The sequence below is a fragment of the Trichechus manatus genome, unplaced genomic scaffold (assembly GCF_000243295.1).
Source record: "Trichechus manatus latirostris isolate Lorelei unplaced genomic scaffold, TriManLat1.0 scaffold00099, whole genome shotgun sequence".
In the NCBI taxonomy this organism is placed as follows: domain Eukaryota; kingdom Metazoa; phylum Chordata; class Mammalia; order Sirenia; family Trichechidae; genus Trichechus; species Trichechus manatus.
Window position 1 is genome coordinate 4,851,628 of NW_004444035.1, and position 22,103 is coordinate 4,873,730.

General features: G+C 41.9%; 1 protein-coding gene across 1 annotated transcript in view; it reads left to right on the top strand.

Annotated features, from left to right (window-relative positions):
* MTUS1 (microtubule associated scaffold protein 1) overlaps positions 1-22,103 on the top strand; it is a 121,962-nt gene that overhangs the window by 4,973 nt on the left and 94,886 nt on the right. The window contains exons 2-3 of the mRNA XM_023737224.1: positions 8,629-10,898; positions 18,446-18,641. Of these exons, the coding sequence (XP_023592992.1) occupies positions 8,799-10,898; positions 18,446-18,641 (2,296 nt within the window). The 5' untranslated portion in view covers positions 8,629-8,798. The remainder of the gene's footprint in view (positions 1-8,628; positions 10,899-18,445; positions 18,642-22,103) is intronic.

The following is a 22,103-nucleotide window of genomic DNA, read 5'->3' on the forward strand; positions in this document are numbered from 1 at the left end:
GATGTAGCCTAGTGTGAGGGGTGAGTGGGCTCCCTGATGTCAGACCCCAGGGTTAGGTCCTCCCAGTCACCACAGGGAGCCCTGGGAGGCGTGGAGTGGCCCTGGTACTCTGCATGGGCTGGCTCACCCCCAAGAAGACAGTAGGAGCATCCCCGCTAGGATAACCCGGTTTTTTCTCCCCAGCCTTTCTAGTCAGATATGTTACTTCACTTCCTTTGGGCAGGATGAAATTAAAGGGTCAGGTTAAGGCCAAGAGAGTTATGCAGTTTGAACTCCTACATGAAAGGAAACATCAGGAATGGGTAAGAAACGTTTGCCTCCACATCCCCAGTTCCTGTTCTCCTAACTTACTGCCCTTACTGTTTACACTTAGCCCATGGTTAGCCTGAGCTTTGTCCACACCTTCAGAGGCTCGCTCCCCAGAGAAGCCAGTGTTCCTCTGGGTATTCTTCTGCCACCTCTGACGAGTAGTTGAGATTTTGTCCCAGGTGGCTTTGACAGGTACATTTATCAATTCCAAGACCACCATTGTGCCCAGGACTTAGTTATTTTTCTCTTTCCAGCCTCAAATTATGTACATCCGTGTTGTCCCACAGAGCCCATTAGAACTTGTGCCATGAGATCCAGTGACAGAGTTAAGATGTCAGTGACATCCAAAACCAAACCCGTTGTCGTTGAGTTGATTGCAACACATAGTGAATCTATGGGACAGAGTAGAACTGCCCATAGGGTTTCCAAGGCTGTTACCTTTATAGAAGCAGACTGCCACATCTTTTTCCTGTGGAGTGGCTGTCGGGTTCGAACCACCAACCTTTTGGTTAGCAACCAAGCGCTTAACCACTGCACCACCAGGGCTCCTTGTCAGTGACATAGAAAACCAAAACCAAACCAAACTCGTTGCCGTCAAGTTGATTCCGACTCATAGCGACCCTATAGGGCAGAGTAGAACTTCCCCATAGGGTTTCCAGAGAGCGGCTGGTGGATTCGAACTGCTGACCTTTTGGTTAGCATCTGAATAGAGGTGCCCTAAATTTGAATATAAACCCTCTGCCATTATCAAGTTCCCTGGAGAAAATTAATTTTAGGATTGAATTCCCTTACAAGTTAATGTCCAAATGTGTTAAAATACAAAGGAGTAAAAATTCAAAATCAAATTTATACAAATATTTGTTAGGAACCCACTGTTTGTATGCTTCTGGGTGTTGGGGGTATGTGATGAATAAAACAGACCCCTCCCCCCCAAAAAAAAGAATCTTTGCTATCTGTAGCTGACATTCTGAAGACTGAGTTAAAGGACCAGAATTAAGTTTTAGTGACTGTCTTAACCAGTGTCTTCCTTGGTTTCTCTGAGACTGAGGCATTTTGAAGGTTACTATGAGTTTAAATCGACTCGATGGCAATGGGTTTGGTTTTTCTTTGAGGGGTTGTGATTCTCTCTGCAGCCACAGTCTGGGCTACTTCGCTGCAAAGGATGTGTCACTGCAAAGCCTTGAAGGTCGTGTGAGTTCAGCACCAAGGGTCTGAAGAGGGCTTAGGTGATGATCGCAGCACTCCCCCCCCCAACCTCTCCTCACTCCCATTTTAAAAGAAAACCGATCTCCAAACCCTGAAATAATTATGCTTGGAAAAGTTATGTTCCTAAAACATAATTTCTAGAAGAGGTTTTAGTGTATCCAAAGGCCATCGTGGCCCTCCCTAGGGACATACTCTGTTACGAGCAGGCATTTCCAGTTCTCTGCCAGGGTGGCTTCTTCCGTTGCTTCTTTCTCTGGGATTACTTCGCTCTAAGAAACCTGCCTGTGGGGAAGCTTGATCCCTAATATTTAGTTATCCAATCAGGTGCTAATTGGACACCCTTCCTTGTGTTGGTGTATGTATGTTTTAAGAAGACTGACGTGACTCTCAGGCCTTTGGAAAAATCACGTGGAGTCCAGCTGACCTTATTCACTACTCTCTCCTTGACATTGAAGGGAGAATGGAATTTGGGGGAATTAACCTGGTAGCATTGCCTAACCAAAAAAACCCAAACGTGTTGTGATCAAGTCGATTCTGACTTCTGGCCACCCTGTGTGTTATAGGGTAGAACTGAGCTGCATAGAGTATTCTTGACTTTCACCTTGGGGAAGCAGATCACCAGGCAGTTCTTCCGGGGTGCTGCTGAGTGGCTTTGAACTGGCACCCTTTTGACTACCTAAAAAAGCTGTTGCTGCCGAGTCAATTCCGACTCATAGCAACCCTATAGGACAGAGTAGAACTGCCCCTTAGGGTTTCCAAGGAGCGGCTGGTAGATTCAAACTGGTAACCTTTCGGTTAGCAGCCAAGCTCTTATCCACTGTGCCATCAGCACAAATCATTTTTGCCACTCAGGGACCAGACCGGTGATTAACAGTTTAAAGCTAGAAGCCATGTAGTTTTCTGTAGGACACAGAGAAACCATATGCCTTGCTTTTTTAAGCAATAAATATTATTTTGTCTGCCAGTGTCACAAAGGGCCTGTAAAGACTGTCTTCCCTTTAGTCACGTTTGCCTCGACTGTGTCTGCCGACCAGGCCTCTCGACTAGGTCTTTGCTGCCTGCACACACATGCCAAGGAGAGGTCAAAGTCTAGATGAGGGGCCTGTACAAGGAGATTGCCTGCTGAAAGCCTGTGCTTGTGCCAGCCCAGATGGCTTTGTTTTAGATGTGCAGCTCAGCTTTGTTTTCTTGAAGCTGCAGACATATTGAGGTGTGATGAATCACTTAGTATGGCCTTTCTCGCTGTGATCTTGTAACTCCCACCCAGATGATTGGGCAGGGCTGTGCAGATAAGGTAATTGTGGCCCACCAAGGGGATTGGTCAGTTTTGCCTTAAAAGAGAGACAATCCCAGAGCAGAGAGAAGAGCCTACCACCACCAAGGAAGGAGAGACCCACAGGAGACAGCGCAGTGGATTTCTGGACCCCTGGAGCAAGAAAGCTGAGGGTCTTTGGGCAGAGACTGAGGGCCAGAAGCTTATGCTTGACCCACAAATTTGGGACTTGCCAGCCTCCATAACCACGTGAGCCATTACCTTTATACGGTCTGTGAGTTCTGTGAGACTTCACAGCAAATTAGGGAACCGGAAGATGGGAGGAAGAATACTGAGGAGAGAGGGAGTAGTTGATGTTAGAGATGACGGACGGAGTGGTACAGCAGCTTGGAAGAGTTGGACATTTGGGACATCTTTAACCTCTGCCTCATAGGAACCAGCTTTGTGCTGATCCTTATAAAAGAAATGATTGGTTTACATATGCACTACTCCTTCTGTAGAAGGAGCCACTCACCTGTGGACAAAGCTGCCAGGAGCTGGGTTTCCCACTGAGGTCAAAAGACTCCATTGTCTTAGGTTTAAAGCAGCCTGTATCATTCACAAGGCCAGCATTCCAACTAAAAAATAATGAGCTGGATTGCAAACTGTAGGCAGGAAACCCCGAATGTGCCTAGATACTGTGCAAATCTCTCTTGTTTGTTTTAAAGCAAGTTGGAGATGAGGTGATATTTTGGAGTTTAAAACCGAGATAGCTGAGTGAATTACTTCTTCTGTTGTGATTTGTGAATTCTTAAAAACTTTTGAGCAGACTGACGTGATTATGTGATTTGGAAACCGTAAGTTATAACTGTATTTGCATTCTCTTCTTAAAAGACTGGCTTGTCATATATTGACGTAAAAAGGAGTAAAATTAAAGTTCTGTATGGCTAAAAAAGAATGAAATTCGTTTTCATGTGTGACTTATACAAACATATTCTTTATTTCATAATTATCCTTTGGTATAGCAGGTTTCGGTATATTAAGTACAAATACTGGGCTAGACCGTACAAGTAATAGGAAGATGTAGAAGTCCTGGTTCCTACCGCTGCTGAATTTATAGTTCAGTTAATGGAAGAAGACACACAGCGGTTGTATACCCAGTAGTAAGCTGCTACTAATAACGACTTTGGCCAAGTCATGCTGTTATTTCTCAGTTTGTTTCCTTGTTTGTAAAATGAAGTTGGAGTTGGTTCTCCACATTTTCTTCCAGCTTTAATATGATAATGAATACAATTATATATGATGATGATTTTAAATAATATAATTTTTATTCACTGTAAGAAATAATGGAACTTTTATCTTTGAGAAATAAATAAGCATTCTTAAGCTACAATTTAGAAAGTATTTTTTTCCAAAGATCTCAAAGTAATAAAGCTTTTTCAACTATACAGCTCAAAGCTTGTACTAGTAGTTCTTTATATGACCATATGACTATATTTTCCATTTCATATTTGCCAATTTTTCAACTTACTAATCATTATAGAAATTTACATTTTGATAATCTCTTCATTTAGTAGGAACTACCCTAGTCATATTCCCAAACCTTAATAAATGGAGGATTTGTTCTCTCTAGTGTAGAATGTTCTCTGAAAAGGATCTCCCTGTTTTCCCAAATGGCTCTCCTGCAAAAGAAACTTGATCCTTCTACTTGGTCTTGGCAGATAGTGCTACTGAAGGACAGCTTGAGAAATTACCCCTTCGGGCGAGGATTTGTTCCAAGTTTTTATTTCTGTTTCTTTTGTTTGTTTGTTTTTAATTCTCTACTTTTTGCTTTAATAAAACCAGAACATATTGACAGTTTTACAAATTATATTGCAGCTATAACACTAGAAGAACATTACTTTATGCGCCAGGTGAGACCAAGTCCAAGAATACGTGTCTACGGTGGTGGAAATTTAGGTTCTGTTTTTAAGTAGGAGAGGAATGAAATTTCCGTAAGACAAAATGGCCAACTTTTAACATTAACATTTTTAACATAATTTCTGAGGGAAGAGTGGCCAACTTTTTCTGTCCACCACTTTATCTTCATGGTGATAGTGACTTAAAGCTGTTGTTTTCTTTGGTGAATGGTGAACTGATAATGATAAACTTAACTGCAGAACCTCTTTGATACCCACATCTCTATACCCACTAATTCTTTATTCTTACCTATAAAGGTAGAAAAAAACTTCCATAACTCAATTTTGTATCAGAACTCTGCTTAAGTATTTCTTCTGAATACATTTTTTGTGGTATTTTTGATAGTTTGCTCCCCAGGTCTGGAAATTCTTTGTTTCTGTGAATTAAAGAAATCAGAAACCCAAGTGTACTTGGTGAACGTTGAAAGCTTGCCGGCTTCTTTGTTCTCCTGTTACTCTGTAAATCACTGACTTGTTGTAGATCTAAAATATTTAACTGTAACATTCATGGAATTTCACAACCCTGAGAAATGTTTTTATGTTACATGAAAAAGAGCTCATGAGACAATGTTAAACAAAATACACAACTGTAAGAGCAAAACTCAGGTCATGTATCTGTTAAATAAATGCACGAATAGATACAGTATAAAGAATCCTGCCTTGCCCTTTTTTGCGTTTAACGATTTATCGAACTATATCAAGAGCCTCAAATTTTCATACCTAGTATTATTCTATTTTCAGAAAGTTTTTGCTAGGGGAGTACTCAGAGATAGTCAAAGATTGCAAAGGTATTTATTTTATTTTGGTTAAGGAGACTGGAAACAACCTAAACACCCTATGACATGGAGCTGGTGGTATAAGTTCTCCAAAGAAACGTGTTGTACATTGATTTGAAAAATAACTTGAAATGCTTTGATGTATGAACCATTCACTTTATTCAGTTTTTTTTTTAAATCATCTTTTATGTGCTTTGGAAGAGGGAGCTTAAGTAGTAAAGCTGCATCAGTTGCATCTGAGGACTATTTATAAAGACAAATAATTTATATGATTTATGTTCAGTGCTTATATTTGCAGTGCTCTTTGTTCATATTTAGGGCCCCTGGGGGGCGGAAATGGTTTGTGCTTGACTGCTAACTTAAAGGTTGGCAGTTTGAACCCACCCAGTGCTGCCAAGGAATAAAGGCCTGGCATGGAATCTGCCTTTGTAAAGATTACAGCCAGGAAAACCCTACTCTGTAACACGGGGGGCTGCTAGGACTCTGAATCGACTTGATGGCAACGAGTTTGTTCTTTGCTCGTATTTGTTTATACTAGATTATCTTAAGTGAGTAATGGTCTTCATAGAAACAGAAAGGTGTTTAAACAGAAATTATACCCCACACACATACGCTTAAAAATGAATAAAGCTACTTCTTGATTTAAACATTTAGCTTGAACATATTTTATACTAAAAGATTAAAAATATTAATTTATGTTTCATAAAAGCTTTTAATGTGCTAGCCAATAAACTATTCCTTCAGTGGCTCCTTTATGAATGAAAGAGCTGTATGGTTTAAAAAAAAAAAGTTGACTCATTTACACTGTCCAGCGGTATAAAAATCATACAGCTCTTATTTTAGGATTCAGAATCTCTTTCTGAGTGTGTGTGTGGGCGGGGGTGGGCGAGCACACTGTGAAGATAAACATTGCCGTCTTTCTTGCTTCCCCCAGTAAAGGCTGGTTTCAGGATTCAGGGCCAGAAACACACAGAGGACTGTTGTGAAGATACTGATCCTTTAGTTCTTCATAGTTCTGTTCTTCTGGTTGTGTTCAGGTCACAGATGTTTGAATACAGGGTAAAGATTATGAAATAAAAAAATGAGATCTACTCTTGATTCTGAAATTTGTAGGTCACAGTGCCATTTTTTTTCCTCATGGATATTTTATTTCTTCATAACAGAACTGTAATGTCTGATTGACATTAAGTACTAGGATTAGAAGGCCAGTTCAAATGAACAGATCGCTGTATGATTTATTTGCAGTCCTGGCTCGATCGTTGAACCTTTCTTAAGGACTTCCGTTTGCCCAAAATCATAATGTAAGTTATTTGCACAAACCCTTGGATTTGAAAGCTTTCATGTTTAAAAAAAATTTTTTTAAGTGTGTAATTCATTGTTTTTTTAACCTTTTCAAGACCCAGTTTTTTCTGCTTTGAATTTTTATTGATACTATGTGTTTTCATTAATGGAAGCATACTGAATCATTGACTGTGTTTAAATTTTTGATAGGTAGTTATGGTTTTTTTTTTTCCTTGCCCCTTCCCACAAGCCTGCCCTTTGAGACAGGCTGCCCTTTGAGACATATGTTGTCCCACTAATTCTACCCTAGAGTCCCCCCCAGAGTCCATTGGTATATATATGTGTGCCAAATAAAAATTTTCAGCGTTTTTAGTTTTCCTGTCAAAAGTGCACACACCTCATACAATATCCGGTAGAAACATAATTTGCGGCAGATACCCCTTTGTTTCAGTTTCAAACAGTCATAAAGGCCCCTGCCTTGTGGCGGCATGCACTGTCAGTGGTACAGCAGCTTCCCAATAAACCTGAGAGGCAGAAAATGTTGGTGGGCAGCCATCTATCCCAACGGTCATGAATTAATATATTTGCAGCATTGCAAAACCATCACCTAAATCTAACCTTCCAATTTATATTTTCATCGACTTCAAAAGAATACCTGTACCAATTAACATTCACTTCCCATGCCTACACCCTAGCCCTTCCCCAGCCTTCCCCCCACAGAAAAGTTGCTCTTGAGTTGTGACTCATGGCGACCCCATGTGTTTCAGAGTAGAACTGCACTCCATAGGGTTTTCATGGCTGTGATCTTTCAGAAGCAGATTGAGGCAGGCGCCTGTGGGTGGATTTGAACTGCCAATCTTTTGGTTAGTAGCTATGCACTTAACTATCTGCACCACTCAGGGACTTCTAACCCTAGGCAACCACTAATCAACTTTCTCCTTCTATAGATTTAACTTTTCTGGACATGTCATATGAATGGTATCATACAGTAGATAGTCTTTTGTGACAAGATTATTTCACTTAGTATAATGTTTTCACGGTTCATCCATGTTATAGCAAATGTCAGTACTTCATTCCTTCTATGGATATACAACATTTTGCTTGTCCATTCACCAGCTGATGGACCTTTACATTGTTTTCACTTTTTGGCTGTTACAAATAATGTTGCTATTACAAATAATGTACATTTATGTACAGGTTTTTAGGTTGACATATGTTTTCATTTCTCTTGGGTAGATATTTAGAAGTGGAATTGCTGGGTCATATGGTAACTCTGTTTAACCTTTTGAAAAACTGCCATCAGAGTATCGTTTTAACTTTTAAGAGTCAAAAGCCTTTTTCCCCCCCATCTGTGAGTGGCATGTGTTTAAGATAGATGATACAGGAGGAGCAGGGCTAATGCCTTAAGTCTTTGTTGTGTGATCTTAGCTCTTGTTCTCGGCCTGCCTGTTCTGTCCGGTCATCATTCACCACAGAAACAATAGGGGACCCTTCTGAGAGCGAAAGGGGCACTGTTAGTAATTCGGCAACAACAGGCGTAAGTGAGGACTGTCGTTGGCAAATGAAGACAAAATGGTCACTTTGTCAGCGTGCAAGAAGGAAGACCTGTTGCCAAGTGCTGGAGAGTGGGAAGCAAGCATCTCAGCTGTGAAGCTAGTCATGGAGCACTTTTGGCAGTGTGTCTCTGTTCCATTCTGCTCTGTTCCCCCAGTGAAAGAGCTACTGGTATCTTAATTACCCAGTAGTTTAGGTTATCAATGTGAAAGTAAAGTGATTGAAATTAATAAAGGGGAGACCTGTTAATTTTCCTAATATTTACTTGAGTTAAATGTTTTGTTTTTTACAGGGAACAACTAAATCATTTCAACTTCAAAGTAAAAGCTACATTGATGGATATCTTAGACTAAAAAACCTTTAACTGTGCTGAAAAACTCAGGAAGCAGTTTTTCCCTCCCTCTCATTTGAAAGAACTTGAAGAAGAAGTAAAATGGCAGCTGTTTGAAGTTAATATTCAGGATGAACGATGATAATTCAGATGGCAAGACAGAAAATGAATCACAATCCTTATTTATCCGTGATAAAAATGGAAATATGTATCCATACAACCCCAAATCACCACCTACTCAAAATTCTTCAACTAGTGATGTGAACTGGAATCTTGCCAAACCAGATTACATGGTGGTTGATTATGAAACCAACAACCCTGCTGTGGACAGTGGTGAAAATATTTCTTTAAACCATCAGTGTGTTAAAGTACTTGATCACCAAAAGTCTTCAAGTGATTTCATTAGTAAGGGGATGTTAGATACGCACAAAGATTTCATGTGTCAGCCTTCTGCTTGTATTTTAAACACAGAGGAGCCCGAGTACCTGCATCACACTTGTCATCCCCTAGGAGACGTTCAGGACCAGAGTGTAGAGCCAACAACACTGCCTTTTATGTGGAAGCCTAACGCTGATTTGAACTGTACAGTCCACCCTACTGCCTTGGAGCTAAACCAGACATTTGACTTCAAAGAGGATAAAGTTAACTCCATCTTTACAACGCATCACGCCATTGATAAGAGTCCGTCTTTTCATACCACTGGAAGTCTGCAGCCAGCCGGCACGAGAGATGAAGATACATCTTTATCCTGCTCTGCTCTAACATCTTCCCATTCTGACAAGATGCATGTGAGAGAGAAGAGTTATGATAGAGAGAGCCTTGAAAACTCCCTCGCAGCATCATTAGAGGTCCAAGATACAACATACACAGTATTTCCTGATGGGGTGATGCAAACTGATGTTGTTGTTCCAGATATTGGAAATCAGTGTCAGTATTCTTCAGGAAGGGTCACCAGTGGGTACACAGATGGGTCACAGCAAAGACGAGTTGGAGAACAAGAGATACAAGCTCTAACACCAGTTTCTGATGGCATGGATGTTCCCAGTGGGTCTGTATTACAAGAGTTCTTTTGTTTATCTAAAGATGAACCAAATAGTGAGACACATTCACAGAGCTCATATGGGCAAAAGGAAATGGGCCAAAATCTAAGAGAAACAGTGTCCAATTGTCTTATAGATGATGAATGCCCTTTACCAGTGCCAGCTTTTGATAAAAGTAAAGTCCAAGTGCTGAACCCGGAGCATAAAGGCGCTGTGATTGAAGATACACAAATTGCTTCCAATGAAAAGGATTTGGGAACCCAAAATGGTACCTTAGAATTGACACTAAGTAGCCCACCGGGACAAAAGATGGCTTCATCATTTGAACTGTCCTGGACCGCAAATGATATGTTCAGTAGCGCAAGTAACACAGTTTGCATGTCAACGCCAGTCCTAGAACCTACGAATGCAACCTTTTCTATTTCACCTGTGGAAGCAACAGAGCAGTGTCGTGAAGTGGAGAGGAGTAACCGAGAGCGTAGAAATTTACTCAGCTTGAAGGAAACACCTATGAATACGTCTAAAACCAGCCTAGGAAAATCAGCAACCAAAACTAACACCCCTATAGGCAGCAAAGTTAGAAAAACTGAAATTATAAGTTACCCAAGACCAAACTTCAAGAATGTCAAAGCCAAAGTTATTTCTAGACCAGTGTTGCAGTCCAAAGACCCGGCTTTATCAAAGGTCACACCCAGACCGCAGCTGGTCAGTGCGCCATCCCCCTCATCAGTGTCTTCCTCAAGACAGGTGACAGCTGTGAGCAAAACGCCAAGATCCGACTTGAATGCAGACACAAAAGCAGAAATCCTAATTAACAAGACACATAAGCAGCAATTTAATAAACTCATTACTAGCCAGACTGTGCGTGTTACAACTCATTCTAAAAATGCTTCACGCAAGCCTCCAAGAACAACACCTGCCGTGAAATCGAATCAGGAAGATGTTGACAAAGAAAGTTCTTCTAATTCAGCATGTGAGACCGGGTCCGTGGCTGCGTTTTTCCAGAAGATCAAAGGCATGCTCCCTGTTACAGTGGAGAACCAAGCATGTTTGGGAATGACGTATGTTTCTAACATCAATCGGATTAGCCCTGAAAAAAAGGGTGAAAAAGGAAATGGGACACCTATGGAAAAGCAAGAGCTAAAAAGGGAAATTTTGAATGAGACCTTTGAATATGGTTCTTTCTTTTTGGTAAGTGAAACTTTTTGCCTGCTGCAGAGAGTAGTGGTGGACACTTAGAGATACATTAGCAATTGGTCTTCGTTAGCGGTTAAGAATATGGTAGAACTAGAGGTGCAGATTTGTTTGCAGGTGTTAATACATTATTCAGTAATTCTCGGTCTTGTCAGTCATCAGTACATGTTAGAGTGTTGCTAGGTGACAGTATGCATAAGCTGCATATTGAAAATCCTTAACTTTGGTATTTTATATAGAGTGTCAATGTTCCTTTTTATTTTAATATAGATTTGAAGTCACATGTCTGATTATAATCTGATTAAATTTTATATTTCTGAAAAAAAGGGATTGCTTATAAACTTGAAAACGTGCTGGCCCATGTTTAAGAAATGGCTAGTGAGTGCTGATAAACAGTATCTGCTTAAAAATAGCTGCTGGTGTCTTGTTGTCGAGGAAGGTGGTTCCCGGAAGCGGGGCTCTGTCTCGCAGTGTTCTTGATTCTGCCTCTGACCAGCAAATGGGATTTGGGGCAGGTAGCCTTTTGAGGTGCAAAGGAGAAAGGACTGGACTAGTTGGATGTCTCGGGTCTCTTGCAGCTATAATGTATTGATTACTGGTACCTAAAATAAAATCCATTGTATTCATGAATAGTGAAAAAGCAGTACAGGAAGTCCCGGGTTACAAACGTCAGACTTACCGATAACTTCACCTTGCCGTTTAATGTTATGTAAGTTTGCCCTCACTTTGAAATGATGAACCAACCCCTACTGTTGCTGTCAAGTCTGTTCTGACTCATAGTGACCCTATAGACAGAGTAGAACGGCCGCATAGGGTTTCCAAGGCTGTAAATGTTTACGGGAGCAGACTGCCACATCTTTCTCCCATGGAGTGGCTCGTGAGTTCGAACTGCAGACCTTTCAGTTCGCAGCTGAGCACTTTAAAAACTGCGCCACCAGGGCTCCTTCTTCTTGCACTAAAGTAAGGCTGAATAAGACCTATATGCACCTGTTCCCGACTTACCTACAAATTGGACTTAAAGGCAAACTCAGGAACAGATCTTGTTCGTAACTCAGGTACTGCCTGTGTATGTTCTTTTTCATAGTACCTATCACACATTTGGAAACCCTGGTGGTGTAGTGGTTAAGTGCTGTGGCTGCTAACCAAAAAGGTCAGCAGTTTGAATCCACTAATCGCTCCTTGGAAACTTTATGGGGCAGTTCTGCTCTGTCCTATAGGGTCACTGTGAGTCAGAATCGACTTGACGGCAACAAGTTTGGGTTTTTTTTTTGTTTATCACATATTTGGAGCTCTGCTGGCGCGATGGTTAAGAGCTCGGCTGCTAACCAAAAGGTCAGCAGTTAGAATCCACCAGCTGCTCCTTGGGAACCCTGTGGGGCAGTTCTACTCTGTCCTGCCGTGTTGCTGTGAGTTGGAATCAACTCCACGACAACGGATTTGGGTTTTTTTTTTTTTTTTGGTATCACATATTTGGAGCCTTGGTGGCACAGTGGTTAAACTGCTGGACTGCTAACCAAAAGGTGGGCAGTTGGAAACCACCCGTGGGTCCGCAGGTACAAGATGTGGCAGCCTGCTTCCGTAGAGATTTACAGCCTTGGAAACCCGATGGGGCAGTTCTACTCTGTCCTGTAGGTTCACTGTGAGTCAGAGTCCACTCGATGGCAGTGGGTGTGGTTTTTATCACATATCTGGGGGAATTAGAGAGTTCTGTTTACTGATTTGGTTTTTATCACATATTCGGGGGAATTAAAGAGTTCTGTTTAATGACAGAGTCTGATTACAATTCCCAAAAGATGATTTTTCTTTACACATGTATTGTTTTGACAACAGCTTGAAGAGACTAGTTTTCAGAGTTTTTAAAACATTTGACTGGCCCTTTTTGGACTATACGTACTTATCCTCAACCTAACCTTCGTCGCATATTTTCAGCTCACACAGGCTTTTCTTGGGCACCTGCTGTGGGCCAGACGTGGAGCGAGGTGACAGGGTGTGGAGACAGATATGAGACTGCCAGCCCCTGGGAGTACCGCGGGGACTATGGCACAGAGTTAAAAGGCTGTTGTAGAAGCGTGTTCAGGGTGCGTGGGGGCACACACACGAGGGAATTGCCAGGAATTTTTAGGAGATCAGGTTAGGGAAAACGTGAAGACATGTTTGAGCTGGGTCAGTTTAGAGATGTTCTGGTTTTAAAAATTCATCTTCTCTGTTAGGAAGAACGATAGACTACAGTGATTTCTAGACTACTATGCATTATTTCAAAACATAGATTTTGGAAGTTCTCTTGAAGTCAAATTTAGGAAACTAGCTTTGCCTGTATTGTTTTAAATTAAATTCTAATAACTTCTGGTAGCTCTTGTCAACATTCTTCGTTTGGTGTTGACAAATTGCATCGAAACAAGAAATTAATCCTCCCTGAAGGAACCCGGAAAGCCGTTAATGGAGAACCGGCCCCCAACCCCAAAAAAAACAACAAAAGTTCCTTAAAATTTTTTAACCGAAAAGCCCTTTGGCCTTCCTTTTGGTTTAACTTTTTTTTTAATTGTACTTTAAATGAAGGTTTATAGAACAAATAGTTTCTCATTGAATAGTCAGTACACATATTGTTTTATGACATTGGTTAACAACCCTACGACATGTCAGTACTCCCCCTTATCAACCTGGGGTTCCCTAATACCAGTTTTCCTGTCTCCTCCTGCCTTCTGGTCCTGCCCCTGGGCTGGTGTGCCCCTTTAGTCTGGTTTTGTCTTATGGGCCTGTCTGATCTTTGACTGAAGGGTGAAACTCAGGAGTGACTTCATTACTGAGCTATGTCTGGGGGCCATACTCTTGGGGTTTCTCTAGTCTTTGTCAGGCTAGTAAGTTTGGTCTTTTTTTGTGAGTTAGAATTTTGTTCTACATTTTTCTCTAGCTCTGTCTAGGACCCTCTGTTGTGTTCCCTGTCAGAGCAGTCAGTCGTGGTAGCCGGGCACCATCTAGTTGTACTGGACCCAGTCTGGTGGAGGGCGTGGAGTTGTGATTAGCATAGTTTCTTTAAATGACATTTGTCTTGAGTACAAATTGGTTGTATAAGTTTGAATCTGAAGCTTTTTTCTGATTTGGGCATTGAGAAAGTCTTAACCGTATATTTCCCATGCGCAGAATGAAAGTCTGTTTTTCAGGCTCGTAATGTGGCATTGAAGTCAGATGATAAAATCATCAGGTTGAATGCATCCCACTACATCTTTCAGACGAAGCACTTTTCATCTTTTCTTAGGACTCTTGCAGTTAGTTTTCTTAACTAAAGGTGAAGTACATTGTAAATCTGGAGGACTGGTCCGTATTTTCAGCACTGACATTTTTTCTTCTCACTGGTCTAAACTTCTCAGGGGTCATGTCTCAAGCACACGTTGCCTGTGATTTTGCTAGTTCACCCCTTGCACACTTCCACGTATCTCTTGAGGGGCATTTGAAAACCATATCAAGCACACATCTACTCTGACACATACGGGGTCACCAGGAGTCAGAGTCGACTCGACGGTGACTGGATTCTCGAGGGACAAACAGGTTCCAGGCTTTGCGCTTATTGTAGAGAGCTGACTGAAATCACCATCCGCTGTGTGTTTTACTCAAACTCTGGTTTGTCGATCACTTCAGCAGTACCCAGAGACTCCAAATCTGCTCTGAATCTATGATGAGACAGTCCTGGGGGGATGTTAATTTTCTCTGTGTTCTGTTAGTCTTGGGCTAAATTAGGCCTTGAATTTACTGAATCCTTAGGCTGACCATAATCTTACAGCTCTTTGGTGGTTAGGGTTTATCTGAACCTTCAGAAAGTTTCCTTTTTGGAAGAAGGAACCTGATTTTAATTTAATACAAAGGGCTGAATGTAGTTACTCATTACAGAGGCTCTGTATTGGTGATTGTTTGTTAGGTAAATTATCTAAAAGGGAAGGAACTGATATTTATTCAGTGCCTACTCTGTTCCAAGCACTTTGCTTGAGGACTTCAAACTGGTTTATTCCAGTTCAAACTCCTGCTGAGAATTTGCATTGCCACCCAGATATACTGAATCAGAATCTACGTTTTTAACAAGATTCCCAAGGTGATTCCTAAGTATAGATACGATTCTTATGTATAGATAAGATATGGGGGTTTTTGTTAAAATGTAGATTCTGATTCAGTATATCTGGGGGTGAAAATACAAATTCTCAGCAGAGGTTTGAACCGGTTCATTCAGGTTCGAAGCTCTGCTTTTCTCAGATGCTTTACATATATCATGCCACTTAATTTTTCCAATAATGCTCAGGTACTTTACAAGCTTTGTCATTTACTCTTCCCAGTAACAATAGGGTAGTTGTTATCTACATTTTAAAGCTTCAGAGAGGTTACTTAAAACACACAGCTGGTAACTAGTAGAATTGAGATTCGAACTCAGATCCACTGGTTCAAATCCTTGCTTTTTCTGCTACACCACAGGGTTTTAAAATTTTGTGGAATGTTAGCTCTGAAAGGCAGAGTAAATCTGATTTGCTGAACATTCTCTTTCATTAGTTGATTAGAAGTTTTGTTTCCTTTAAAAGGAAGGTTTACTCTGGGGGTTAATCTAGCTTGCTTTGGGATGGTAGGGGCTCAAGACCTTTGTTAGTTTGTGTACAGTCATCTGCTTATGTCAGCTAATTCTGTATTGCTCTCTGGGGTCCAAACATGACCTCCAGGTGTTCTCTTGGGATGTTTGCCTAGTTAGTTAAGACAGTAGTTTATGGATTCACCTGCCGTCGGTCCGAGGCTTTTCGTATCTCTCCTATAAATCATCCGGTCATTACTTATGAAACAAACAAACAAGGGTACTGGCAAGAAATACGTAGCATAGAGGTTAAGAGCATGAATCTTGGAGTTAGACTTGGATTCAAATTTCAGCTCCATCATTCTCTGGTGACCTTGGGCAAGTTACTTCGTTTCTATGAGACACAATTTCTCTTTATGTAAAGTGAAAATACAACTTGTAGCTTTTTGTTTTGTTTGTTAGCTGCCATCGAGTGGCTTCCGACTCATCGTGTCCCTTCGTACAATGAAACACTGCCTGGTCCTGAGCCACCCTCGCAGTGGTTGCTATGTTTGAGCCCATTGTTGCAACCACAGTGTCACTCCATCTCATTGAGCGTCTTCCTCTTTTTCGCTGACTTTCTGCTTTACCAAGTATGGTGTCCTTCCCCAGGGACAGGTCCCTCCTGGTAACATGCCCACATTGTACCTTACAGTGCTGTAATTGGTATTTTGAGGAAGGTTCAGGCTCCCGTTTCCTGTATATAGAATAAAAACAGTTACTGGCTGTTGTCAGTCAGTTCTGACTCATGGCCACCCCATGTGTGTCAAAGTAGAACTGTGCTCCATAGGGTTTTCAGTGGCTTATTTTTCGTGAGTAGATCACTAGGCCTTTCTTCCTAGGCACCTTTGGATAGACTTGAACCTCCAACCTTTTGGTGAGCAGCTGGGCGTGGTAACCATTTGCACCACCCAGGGACTCCTGTATGTGGAATACAGACATTTACTGAATACCTGTTGTGTACTAGGTAAAGTGCTGATTGTGGGGGTGCAGAGAAGAAGAACACAGCCCCTGGACAAACCTAGTTCCTGGTGCAGTAGATAATAGGACACAGTACACCAACAGGGTGTGTTAAGTGCCAGGTTGGGAGTATGCATAGACCTCTGTGCCGCAGAAGGGGAAGTGGTGAGGTCAGTGGAGGGGGCGCTGACAAGGGAGGTTTCTAGGGGACGTGTCATGTTAGTCACTGGCCAGAACTTGAAGGGCAGGAGCGACATGGAAGGGCATTTTCTGGGTGGAGGGAATAACGTGTGCAAGGATGAAGAAACATGAGATATTCTTGACTCAGGGGACTCCAGGTGGTGAGTGTGACGAAGCCAGAGGTGCAGAACCGGGAAGAGTAAGGAATGTGCTGAAGAGGGTGGCGGCGGCTGCCACATCCAGAAGGGCTTGCTGTGCCTTGTCAAGAATTGACTTTATCCAGAACGCAGAGGGAGGCCACCCAATCCGATTTGAACTTTAGAGAGATTGCTGTAGTGGGGAAGTGAAAAGTGAATTGAGGTTGGTGAGACCGGAAGAAGAAAGACCCTTAGGAATGGTTTCAGTAATCCTGGCAAAAAATGACACAGACCTGCATTAAGGCAGATGGAAAAGAGAATCCCAGCAAGAGGGGCTTAGGAGATGAGGAAGCAGGCATCTGGAAATAGTCTTCAGTTTTCAGCGTGAGTGCCTAGGTGTGTTACGGTGACCATGGGAACAGATACATTTTGAGATGGGTAGGCAAACATAGTTCAGCTTTAGAAACCACTTCCTCATCTGTGAAATGGGTTATAATAAAGGTATCAGTCTCATGTGGTTATTATGTGGATTAAATGAATTGATACGTGGAAAGTACTTAGAATGATATTTTACATAGAGTGAAGGATATATATGTTAATTAAAAAAAAGATTTTTATTACTGCTGTTAAGTAGAGGTGCCAGAAGCGAGCTGAGTCGGGGGGATGCAGAAAGCAGTTAAAAGTGTGGGTCTGGAGCGTCCCAGACAGAGCAGGTTTAAAATGTAGAACAAAATTCAAATTCACAACGAAAGACCAGACCTACTGGTCTGACAGAGACTGGAGGAACCCCCGAGACTGTGGCCCCCGGACACCCTGCTAACTCAGAACTGAAGCTACTCCCGAAGTCCGCCTTTCAGCCAAAGATTGGACAGGCCTATAACACATGAGAGGAACTTGCTTCCCAGTTCAATCAAGTATACCAGACCAAATGGGCAACACCTGCCCAAAAGCAAAGATGAGAAGGCAGGAAGGGACAGGAAAACTGGATGAATGGACACGGGGAACCCGCGGTGGAAAGGGGGAGAGTGCTGACACAGTGCGGGGATTGCAACCAATGTCACAAAATAACTTGTGTATAAATTTTTGAATGAGAAACTGATTTGCACTGTAAACTTTCACCTAAAACACAGTAAAATTGAAAAAAAAAAGTATGGGTCTGGAACTCGGGAGAGTGCTTACTTGGATGTGTTGATTTGGATGCGTCAGTGTATAGGTGGTGGTTGAAATGGTGGACAGGATCATCCAGGGAGCATATATGATGAGGAAAGAGAAGAGGGCTAAGTTTAGAAACTTCAGGGAGGCTAGCATTTTAGGGCACAGAGGAGAAGCACCCAGAGAAGGAAAACCAGGGAGGTGCTTTGTTGGAGAAACCAAAGAAAGATGGAGTCAGTAGCATTGGATGCCTCCAAGAGGGCCAGTAGGAAAGGACTGAAAACTATCTTGAATTTAACCCGTGGCACTAGTGCTCTTGGGGGGGAAAAGTTTCACTGATGGGGGAGGAAAAAAACAGGTCATTGAATTGAAGAATAAATGAGTTTTAATGTCTTTATAGTACAAATGAAAGTTAAAAGCCCACCTCGCATATCCACTTAGAAATAGTTTCTGTTGCATAGCTAACACCACAAGGAAATGGTTTAAGGAGAGTATGATCTAGACTAAAGTCTTAACTCTTTTTTTTCCCACAGGGCCCTGCATCAAAAACTGCCACCACCTCAGCTAGGAGTATATCCAAGCCTGACTCCTCCAGCGTGAGGAAAACACCTGGTCCAAAAGCTAAAGTGGGGCCTGCTGTCTCCTCTCTGAGGCGAAAAAGCGAAAGTAGAAATCTCAATTCTGACCGAGCCTTGTCTCCTCAGAGGATCAGACGTGTGTCCAGTTCTGGTAAGAATAAAATAGTTCAGCCCTGCCTTTCAGCAATTTACGAATGACTGGGACATAAAATTAGGCCTGTCAGAAAGCAGAAAGATGGTTTTTGGTTCTAAAATGAACACCTTGTGTCACTCAAGCATTTGGTCTTTTCTGGACCAGTACCCTGCACAAGGAAGGCAGAAAAAGAGGTAGAAGACGCAGTCCTTTTCTCTGAGTGTTGTAAAGGCTAGCTGGGGAGAGACGTGTGCAGAAACCAGCTTAGCAGGTATTCAGAAGGATGTGTATGTAAGTATGCACTGGGATCACTGCTGTAAATGTTAATCATTTGGTTTTTCAGTTTTCTACAAATGACTAAGTGCTTATTATTTATAGATTCTTAATGTGTCCTCATCACATGTGAAGAGATCAGTTTTTGTCTTTGAATTTTACTGAAAGATGTATTATAAACGTACAGGGATATGAGGGTGACTAACAAGTTAAACTTTTTTTCTAATATGGATTTTTATGTTGGCTTGTACTTTAGAAGTAGTAGTTGTGAAGTCACGTCAGGCTTATGAAATTTGAGAGCTTTGAGAGTAGCTGTAAAGTATCTTAGTGAATTTGGCAGACCTGCAGAACTCTTTGTCTTACAAATCAGAACAGGAAAACGGAAAAGTCAGCCCCGTTTCGCAGGGACTAAGACAAAAACCCTGCTCCCCATTGCAGCCACTGAAGAGGACCGTGCAGGGCACACCCTGTATTTCAGCAGCTGCAGCCTGAAGCCCAGCAGAGTCGTGTCAGATAGATTAGGAAGCAAGTGCCCTTATCAAAATAGTGATTACTGTTGAGTGGTCCACACATGGGAGAGTGTTTTACAGACACTAACAAAACCTGCCACCTCCCGGGGGGACCTCTGTACCTCTCTACACCTCAGTATTTGTCAGTTTTTGTTTTTCAAACGTCTTGTGAAGCCTTTTTTGTAAGGAGCCTGTGAAACCCAGAAGTGTTCTAAGTGTTGTTTGTTAAGATTCCGGCCTAGGATCACAGTCATGTGGTTTCGGGGAGCAGACCCAGGAAGAGTAGAGGAAGAGAGGTTTGCAGCAGCTTTTCATTTCCACCCCAGAGGAGCTTATTGGGAAAGAGGAACTTGTCAGTTGAATTGTTTATCGTTGGGAGAAAAACAGAAGAGAAGACAGTATCCTTGGGAGAAGCAGTGACCTTTAGTTTGGACGTAGCCACGGGGGAGTTGGGACACGTGGGAGCCAAGCTCCGGTCCTTGCTTTTGCTGCCAGAGGAATCTCAGGGTGTTTGCCAGATAGCGGGGGGCTGACTCTCTTCCTGATTCATTTAATTGGATGTTAGAGCACCTCCTCTGGCTCGGTGACATGTGGAGCTGTGGCCGCTGGCACCCTGAGCTGTACCCAGGAGCTCGGTGTCCTGTAATTATTCCCTGGTTATCACTCTTGGAGTCAGTGAGCTGCCCGAGCAAGGTGTTCACCCTCCCTGGGCTTCAGCCTTTGCATCTGTAAAATGGGAGCATTTGAGAACCTAAGGCTCCTTGAGCATTCGCGGCCCTTACCCTTCTAGGGGCAAATCCTTAGCTTGCTGAGTAGTGGCTGCTATTGGTGTAATTCTTTGGATCACAGGGTACTCAAATATCAGAAAACCCGGAAGGGCACATACTTTTAAGAAATTAGATCAGCCCAGGATACATTTAAAAGATGAGATTCTTTCATGTAAGCTGTGAGTCCCAGTGAATGGTGAAAAAACCAACAAAACAACCAAACCCGTTGCTGTGGAGTTGATCTGACTCATGGCAACCTCAAGTGTTACAGAGCAGAACTGCTCCATAGGGTTTTCTTGGCTGAAATCTTTATGGAAGCAGATCACCAGGCCTTTCTTCCATGGAGCCGCTGGCTAGGTTTACCAGACCTTTCTTCTGTGGAGCCACTGGGTAGGTTCAAACCTCCAACCTTTAGGTTAGTAGTGGAGTACAAACCGTTTGTATCATCCAGGGATCTAGTGAACGGTGAAGCATTTTTATTTCCCTTTATTGTGTGCTGTATGTTATGCCTTCAAAAAGAGAGAGAAAAGTGGGTCTGTTTGGCCTGGATGAAGAGAAAGTTACTGAGCTTTTATTCATCTCTGCCAGTAAGCTTAATAATCCATTCAGATTTTTTCATCTGAATTAAAAACTTAAATTCTGTTTTACCTGTTGATTTTTCATATGTGAATGGAAGAAGATTTAATGTAAGCAGAAAACTGTTGATTTAAATTTGAATTCTATATTTTAACGGTTGGAGGACTACTAAATAAATTTTTAAAAATTTAATAGAAACTAAGCTGTTTGGACACTCGGAGTAAATTGAGAGGTGTTTGTCATAGGAGACAGGAAACTTAATCACCGCAGAGTTAAAAGTAGAACAGAAAATCAAGGAGCAACGACAGTGTGCCTTTAGATCACTGAGAGTGTGTTGCTGTTTACTGTACAATGAAGCGTTTGTGTATCAGACGATGAAAACCAAGTGGCTCTCCACTGTACTCACACAGAGTTACTCTAGTGCAAGGTAAGCAACAGGAACGTTTCGGTAGAGTTGAGGTTTTCAGTAAACCCTTTCAAAGCACTGAGTAGAAAACCAGACCCAGAGTTGAAATAGCCATTTTCTTGAAGCTTTAAAATGAGTATGAGAAGGAATTGTAATTAAGCCCAGTGGAGCGCCTCCATTTTGCTGTCAAAACGAGGAAACTTACGTGAAACCACATTATCACAGAACATAACACACCAGCTCTTTGCTTCTTTGCGGTGTGTGTTTTTTAAGGCAGTCAATTAAATTACTAGATAATGATGAAAAATATTTCTGATAATAATTATCACAGTGCAGATGATAGCAGCTCAAACTAAGTGTTTTGCAAGTTCCAGCATGTTTTTATCATTTCACCTATAAACACATTCCGTCCTCACAGTAATTTTGTGAGATTTATCCCCATTTTACAGAGGAAGAAACAGTCACAAGAAAGTAAATAGTTTGACCAAGGTCGTGTAGCTAGACAGTGGCAGAGCTGGGATTCAGACCAGGCTTAGGGCTCTGGAGCGCCTGCTCTCGATCCACACGGGTCAGTTTGAAGACACACTATTAGTACGGCCATGAGTTTTGGAAATGAAAATTTTTCTGGTCAGCTGAGTGGTTTAGAAATGGTGACACTTCTCTTTCCAGGTTCTTGCCTTAATATCAGTTTACCATTATGGAAATGATTTTACATGATTTTAGCAAAGCAGTGCTGCTAAATAAATAACTGCTTGGTAAATACTTCATGATGGATTCAGGCATCTTCAGAGACCCACCCGCCACCCTCTTTCAGGGACAATACTGGTTCTTACCAGATTTTAGATGACGGAATGTATGTGTTCCTTCATGCAAACATGTGACGGCCCTTTCAGGTACCAACCTGAGTCAGGTGGATTACAGAAGTAGTACAGAACATGCTCCCTGCCCT